General features: G+C 43.3%; 1 protein-coding gene across 1 annotated transcript; it reads right to left on the reverse strand.

Moving 5' to 3' along the window:
• Positions 1-7,248: 7,248 nt before the first annotated feature.
• Positions 7,249-7,956, reverse strand: LOC128044956 (60S ribosomal protein L9-like). Its single transcript, XM_052637377.1, has 2 exons — positions 7,866-7,956; positions 7,249-7,783 (listed from the first exon to the last, which is right to left on the reverse strand). Exons 1-2 carry the CDS (start codon positions 7,954-7,956, stop codon positions 7,251-7,253), a joined length of 624 nt encoding a protein of 207 aa, XP_052493337.1. The 3' UTR covers positions 7,249-7,250.
• Between the last annotated feature and the right edge of the window lie 332 nt (positions 7,957-8,288).

Here is an 8,288-nt window from a genome sequence, read left to right on the forward strand (position 1 = left end):
TTTTATCATCTACAGATAGCTACTATTAAAATTTTGGAGAGGAGTTCCCTAGTGGTCCAGGGGCTAAGATTCGAGTTCTGAAAGCGGGGTGCCCAGGTTTGAACCCTGGTCAGGGAACTAGATCCCATATGCTCTAACTAAGAGTCTGCATGCCACAGTGAAGATCCTGCATGCTGCAGCTAAGAACTGGCCCAGCCAAATACATAATTTTTTTTTTAATTTTGGAGAATATCCTCACAGATACAGATGTAAATATGAGATAATTTTATATAATTACACTGTTTCATAACCTGCTTCCTTCACTTGGCAATGTAGTGTGGCCATCTCTCCATGTTAATAAATATAGATTTACATCAGCAATTTTAACAGCCCTGAATATTTCATGATACAGTTGTACAGCAGCTCTTTCTAATTTATATGGAATGTTATATCACAGATGTTCAGCATGCCCACATTTCTAGTAGCCGGGGTCTTCAGGCTATCAAAAATGTTCTGCATGCAAGCTTTCACACACCCACAGGGTGAGCTCAATCTGTAGTCTTCTTATGGTAACTGAAGGGCGAATGCAAAAGCCCACCGGAAGCACAGACCAATACTGATATCCCTTGGAGAGTTCATTGGTTTAGTCACACCTCTCAGTTGATGATGCGCTGGTTAGTTCTCCATTATTTAGGTGAGTATTAATATGGGTGATGAAGCTAAAAACTGCCAACTGCCACCCCAGCAAAACTGCTTTGGGCCCCCACAGGAAATGGAACCCTCCACCCAAGTGCCAGGGTTCTGTGCTACTCTCAGAGGAGAAAGGGAGATAGTTTTTTATTATTATTTTCTTTTGATTTGGGGCTCTACTATGCAGTACGTGGGATCTTAGTTCCCCAACCAGAGGTCACACCCGTGCCCCCCGCATTGAAAGCTCACTGGACCACCAGGGAAGTCCTAGGGAGGCACTTTTTAAGGCAAGAATTAGCAGGGCTTCCCTGACTGGTCTTCCTCCCAGCCTTCCAGAAGAATGAAGATAAAAATCCCCTCTCGTGACAAGCTTCAGATTCTGAAAATGAGAATTTGCTGGATGAAGAATTCTGATCAACAATCATTTTAGACACATGAGCCAAAGGAGAAGAGAGTGGCAGAGGATGAGACAGTTGGATGGCATCACCGATTCAAAGGATACCTTCTTGGGCAAACTCTGGGAGAGAGTGAGGGACAGGGTGGCCTGGCATGCTGCAGTCCATGGGGTCTCAAAGAGTCGCACACAACTTAGTGAATGAACAACAACAACAAACACGTGAGCAGTTTAGCAAGTGCCCACACTCTGCCAGCCCACTCCAGTATTCTTGCCTGGAGAATCCTTTGGACAGAGGAGCCTGGTGGGCTACAGTCCATGGGATCACAGAGTCGGACATGACTAAGTGACTGGACATGCACGCACGCACACTATGCCAGGCTCCCGGGTGCAGCTTCTGTCTTTCAAGAGCTGATAATCTGAGAGGGGCAGGAAAGGAAGACCACACGAGTACCCAGATGATGGTGACACAACAGAAGGTAAGGGAAGCACCAAAAAGAACGGTGCCATGGTGGTTCCTGAGTAGGGGCGAACAGATGGAGGGCTTAATCTGGCCTTGAAAAGTCAGCTCTGGCTTCAGTAAGCCAGGATGGAGGCCTGGGAAATAGCAAGAGCAAAGGCTGGGAGGTAGGAGAGCACGGTGTGCACTTCAGAGGCACCTACTGTGTGCCCATTAACTCTGCTGGGCCCTGGCAATACAGTGGTAACTACCACTGCTTTCCTAGAATTCACATCCAAGTAGGAAGACAGACGTTAAACAAGTTACAGAAAGTGTAGTAAACATTATGAAAGGAGAATGGGGCTATCAGGTCACATGGTAGAGCCCAGCAAATGGGTTTGTTTGGCTGAAACATGAGACAACAAATACAAGAGCACAGTGAGACAATGGATGTTGGAATGTCAAGGGCTTTGGATATTGGGGCAGAACTGGGGCTTCCCTGATAGCTCAGTTGGTAAAGAATCCATCTGCAATGCAGGAGACCCCAGTTTCATTCCTGGGTCAGAAAGATCCGCTGGAAAACGGATAGGCTACCCACTCCTATATTCTTGGGCTTTTTTTGTGGCTCAGCTGGTAAAGAATCCATCTGCAACGTGAGAAACCTGGGTTCAATCCATGGGTTGGGAAGAGCCCCTGGAGAAGGAAACAGCTACCCACTCCAGTAGTCTGGCCTGGAGAATTCCATGGACTGTCTAGTCCATGGAGTCACAAAGAGTCAGACACAACTGAACGATTTTCACTTTCACTCACTTTGGCAGTCTGGGAGTGTCCCCTGAAGACTTTGGGGACAAGGAGTTGTACAAATGGAATATGATATGGCAGCATTGTATGCAATGACCGGGAACTGAGTCTGGTGTTCTTCTAAACTTAATCTCCCCAAATATAATTCATCATTGAAATATCTCTTCTCATCATGAAAATGAGAGCTGGGCAATTAACTTTCTATTTTCTCTCCTGAAAAATAGATTAATAACACCTTCCTCTCCCAACTCCAAGCGGATATTTTCAAGGCAAATGAGATAAAAGGACTAGAGGGTTCTTTGGAAGAAAGGTATAATGTAAATATCATTATCATCATCATTATCCTCATTAACTCCTATCACAAGTCTGGAGCCCATCAAAATGTCATCTTCTATTTGACACATCAATCACCTACTCCAGAAATAACTCAGAATTTTCATCATTGATGCCTGTAAGCTGGCCTGACAGCTTCTGTGGTGAATTTACAGGTTTCGTTGGTCCCCGACAAGGCTGCTCCAAAGATATACCTACCTTAGGGAACTTCTGGCAAATCGGAATGGTCCTCATCTCCCTTCCCTCTCCAAACACTCATTTCTAACTCAGTGAAAGCCGAACCACTTAAAGCACAAGATAAGGGGGTTTATCAGGCTTTTGGGAGAACGTGTAAGTGCCAAGTATGTTAGTCACTATAAATAAATAAAAGATTCAAACCAGTTTGCCCCTTAACCACTTGGTAAAATATAGCTTGGGCTGGCTTGTGACATGAATGCCTACAAGCAGCGATGGGTCCCTAGGTCTTGGGAAGCCCTCTCTATTTATAAATAGAAAGTTTAGTCATTTGGCTATGAATACAAAGGAAGAGTTTGGGTGAATTAACACAGACTTCTGAAGGTGGTTTGCTTTTCCTATGCTTAAACTTTTTTTTAATGTTTTTTTCTAAAGTTCTTGCCCACAGACAAGGATGCCTATTGATTAGACAGAGCTTTGGGCCAGAACTTAGAGGACAACTGCTCAAAATTAAGCAAAGAAACCAAACCATGTGCTATGTGTTGAAATTTCCCACTCTCCCATCAAGGTACAAGAGTGCATATTTCAAACTCTGCATATTTCACCCCACTGCAGGAAAAGTTCAGGAACCAAACAAGTTCTGATTCCAAGCAACAGTTGAGCTGTGTAAAAATGTTAGCTCTTCTACCTCTGGAAAGAGGTTTGGAATAAACAGAGTCACGGCCATGGATCCAACAGAGGCTTAAAATTCCAGGACAGGATATGAACAAAGTCATCTACTTTGTTTACATGGGACTCAGATGAGCATCTGAGATTCCCCTGGAGTTAATGTTAGGACAGCATACGGGGCTTGCTTTCTTTCTAGGCTTAATAATAATTACGGGAGACAGATGGAACATTATTACCATGGCAAGGGATGACAGAGGATGAGATGGTTGGATGGCATCACTGACTCAAGGAACATGAGTTTGAGCACATGTTGAGCACATCTCCGGGAGATGGTGAAGGACAGGGAAGCCTGGCGTGCTGCAGTCCATGGGGCTGCAAGGAGTTAGACATGACTTAGTGACTGAACAACAAACAGCAACAAAGGTGGTAACAAGGAATCTATCTGATAGGAAGTAGAATTCACTCCCATTTGTATCAGATGAAGAGATTTTTAACAAAGGTCTTTTTCCAAGATGTGAATGTTCAACATACAAACATGGGAGAGTGGGTGAGATGCCCAGAAACGAGTTGTGAGCAGCAGCCCTAAACCCAGCAGGACGAGGACAGGAAATGCTGCCGCTGGATCCAGAAGAGAGAATGAAGGGCCACAGCTCCGCCAGAGACCAGGTTTCTCCTTTCTCACTTTCTGACCTGCTGGTGCTCCCCGTCGACTAGACACAATGTCAAGATGGCTAGCGGGGGTCCAAGGTGATACCCCTTGCAGGGGCCAGCACAGAACTGGCAGAGAAGGGTAGAGAAAGGATCCGGGGAGAGTAGAAGATGATCAGCACAATGACATGAGGAAAATGAGCTCTCGACCCTTCAGAGAGTAGTCATCACCATCTCTGTCTCTCAAGGTTGACATTTAAATCCTATTTCTTAGCAAATTCCTTAGGCACATGCCAGTTCTGTGGTTCTCTCTCTCAGTATCAGAAAATGGTTGGAGCAGAATCAACAGTAGAACAAGAGTCTGCACAGCCTGAGGGTGAGAGAATGGCACATTCCAGACCCATGAGTCCTGGACCTCTTTAGTAAACACTATGTGAGTTCTAAAATTAGTGCAGTCACTTGGGCACCTGGTGTCCAGAAACAGCTAGTTGCCTTTTCACTGTGTGCCCATGACCCGCTGGTGACATAAAGTTGCTTAGAATTCCAAAGAACCTATTTTCTGCATTTTCTCCTTTTGTTTCTACATATAGTCAGCCTTGCTAGGCACGAGCTGTTTTGATTTTACATGGTTATGTTGCTCGTGGGGATAATATTCAGTCTAAACTAATAGTAGTGAGTTCCCCATTCTTGGGGGGTGTTCAAGTAGAAACTAAAAGACCACATCCAAGAGTGGTTGCAGGGATTGCTCTATCCAGTTAAATCTGATGTAGGTAGCATCCAACATCCTTCACCACCCTGGGAAGTCTGCTGCTGCTGCTGCTGCTGCTGCTGCTGCTGCTGCTGCTAAGTCCCTTCAGTCATGTCTGACTCTGTGCAACCGCATAGATGGCAGCCCACCAGGCTCCCCCGTCCCTGGGATTCTCCAGGCAAGAACACTGGAGTGGGTTGCCATTTCCTTCTCCACCCTGGAAGTCTATGATTAGGTATTTGTACTGTCTTGATCCTCAGTGACTTTCTTTCCCCTCTAACCCTCACTTCCCCAGTCTCACTATCTGTGAACACTGTCCTCATCTATTAAATAATAGTAATAAGGCTTCCACTTCCAGTATGACAGCATCAGAATATAGATGGCTGGCTCCTTTCCAAAACTGAAAAAAAAAAAAGTTTTTAAAGAAATATTTAAAGTCTCTGGAAATGGTTATAAGTGTATATATCAAATGAAGAATTTTAGTCAAGAAAATCTATGGAACTTTGTCAGATCAAGGAGACTCTGTGGTATTTGAACCTGCACCCTTCTTTCTCCCCTCCCAGCTCAGTGGGATATCCCTCCACTCCAGACCGCGAGCCAAGAGCGTGGGGCCCTCTGGAGCTGCAGCACCCAAAAAGGTGAAAGGTTAGCATTGCTCATCTTGCCCTCAACTACCTGTTGTTGACACTAGACAAGTGTGGCCAGAAGGTGGGGGCTCCTGTCTTTCTCCTAGCCCCACTCATGAGACAGAGGCCCTACCCTGAGCCTTGTACCAGGGAGAATACTGGGGCCCTAAAGACCCTTGCCTCTGCTTCAGAGTCGGGGTGCCAGCAAGGAGAGGCAAGTCAAAAAGACTTTAGGCTACTGTCCCCCTCCACCTAGCACATAGCAACTAAAGCAAAGAGGTCACTCAGAGAGGGGCATAACATTGTCTCCACTCAAGCTGCAGAACATTGCCTCAGAGACTTTGCCCAGGAAAAGAAGCACACTGTAGAACAGAGTTCCAAATTCTCATCAAAAAGCTGACTTCTTTTGCAACAGAGTATAAAGAAATTGTCTAAAGATGTGTTCAAAAACAGTGGAGGTTGTAGTGAAAAGCAATTGGTAGATTCCTTGGAGGTGTAGGCTAAACTGTAGGCATCCAGATTGGAAAGGAAGAAGGAAAACTCTCTCTATTCAGAGAGATTGACATGATGACGTGATTTTATACAGAGAAAATCCTAAGGGACCCACTAAAAAAAAATGGATAGAACTAATACATGAGTTCATCAAGGTGTTAGGATACAAGGTCAATATTTTAAAAGTCAATTGCATTTATATACATGTGATAAACAATCCAAAAATAAAACAAAGAAAAAATAATTACATTTATAACAGCATCAGAAAGAATAAATTACTTAGGAATAAAGTGCAGACCTTATACTCTGAAACTTAAAAACCATTGATGAAAGAAATCAAAGAGGAGCTAAGTAAATGGAAAACCCTCTCATGTTTATCTGTTAGACTACTTAATGTTGTTAAGGGCTTCTTTGGTGGCTGAAGTGGTAAAGACTATGCCTGCAATCTAGGAGACCAGAGTTTGATTCCTGGGTCGGGAAGATCCCCTAGAGAAAGGAATGACAACCCACTCCAGTATTCTTGCCTGGAGAATTCCATGGACAAAGGAGCTTGGGGGGCTACAGTCCATGGGGTAGCAGAGTTGGACACAACTGAACAACTTTCACTCACTCACAATATTGTTAAGATGTCAATCCCTTATCTACAGACTCACAAAATATCCACCAGAATCCTAACTGACTTCTTCGTAGAAACTGGCAAGCTGATTCTAAAATTCATACGGAATTTCAAGGAACCCCAAACAGCTGAAGAAAATGATACTGAAAAAGAAAAATAAATTTGTAGGACTCAGACCTCCTTCAAAGTTCAAAACTAAGAGTAATCAAAACAATGTGGTACTAGAATAAAGAGAGACACATAGATCAATGAGATAGAACTGAGAGTCAAGAAATAAACCCATGTGTCTATGGTCAACTTTTTCAACAAGGTCGAAACTGTTCAGTTGGGGGATAGATTTCTCAACAAACACTCCTGAAACAACTATATATCCACACACAAAAGAATAAAGTTAGACCCTTCCCTTACACCATATATAAAAATTAATTCAAAATGGCTCAAACACCTAAGTATAAGAACAAAAATATGTAACTTTTGGAAGAAAACATGTTCGTAAATCTTCAAGACGTTGGCTTTGACAATGGTTTCTTTTTTTTTTTTTTTTTCAAATCAAGAGTTTTTATTGTCTCTTTAAAGGATCACAACTGAGTCCACAGAACCATCTGCTATCTTGTTGTTTCTGCAGCAGGATCACTGAGATCTTATTCATCAGCCTGCTGAACTGTTCCTTTTTCAGATACATAGATACCATCCAAAAATTTTCTGATATCCTTGTTTTTAACTGTGGTGGCTTGCTGAATCAAAGCAGCTGAATTTGACACAAGTTCAATGTCATTTCCTTCAAGAATCAACTCATCTCTCTGGGCTTGAGATACTGAACAGGCCACCCCTGGCCTCATTCGAACCCTGCGTATGTATTTTTCACCCAAAAAATTTCGGATTTCCACAAGAGAACCATTCTCCTGAATAACAACGTTGATGGGGAAGTGGGCATACACCGACCTCATCTTGTAACGGAAGCCCAGTGTAACACCCTTGATCATGTTCTGTACGTGACTACAGATTATGCGAACAGTGGCCAGTTCCTTTCTGTTTCCCCACCATTTGTCAACACGGAGCCTCTTCTTTTTCTTTCCAAGGAGACTGAGTTCTACATTGATGTGATTGAAGTCCCTCCGCAGGGCGCCTCTGGGGCCCTTCACAATAACTGTCCGTCCCTTCAAGTTAATGTCGACTAGCAGAGAACGTACTCGTGAGGCCTCGGAACAAGGTATAGAGCATGTAGTAAAGAAAAACACAAACACCAAGTCTCGTACCATTTCCTGGGATGTCGACAGTCTGATTGCCAAGAATGGTCTTCATTCTCGCAGTAGATGCGGCAAAGAGCGACAATGGTTTCTTAGACATGACACCAAAAACACAAGCGGCAGAAAAAAAACAGACTCATCAAAATAGAAAACTTGCACTTCAAAGGACACTATCAGGAAATTAAAAGTCAGCTAACCAAACGAGAGACAATATTTCATCTATCTGAAGAGGTACTTTATCTAGACTATCTAAAGAACTCTTATAATTCAATGATAAAAAATTACAAATAACCTAATTTTAAAATAAGCAAAGGATCTAAAAAGACATATCTCCAGAGAAGATATACAAATGGCTGATAAACACATTTTAACAAATGTTTGACATCATTTGTCATCAGGGATATGCAAATCCAACCACAGTGAGACGCCACT

This window comes from Budorcas taxicolor, chromosome 3 (genome assembly GCF_023091745.1).
Source record: "Budorcas taxicolor isolate Tak-1 chromosome 3, Takin1.1, whole genome shotgun sequence".
NCBI lineage: Eukaryota > Metazoa > Chordata > Mammalia > Artiodactyla > Bovidae > Budorcas > Budorcas taxicolor.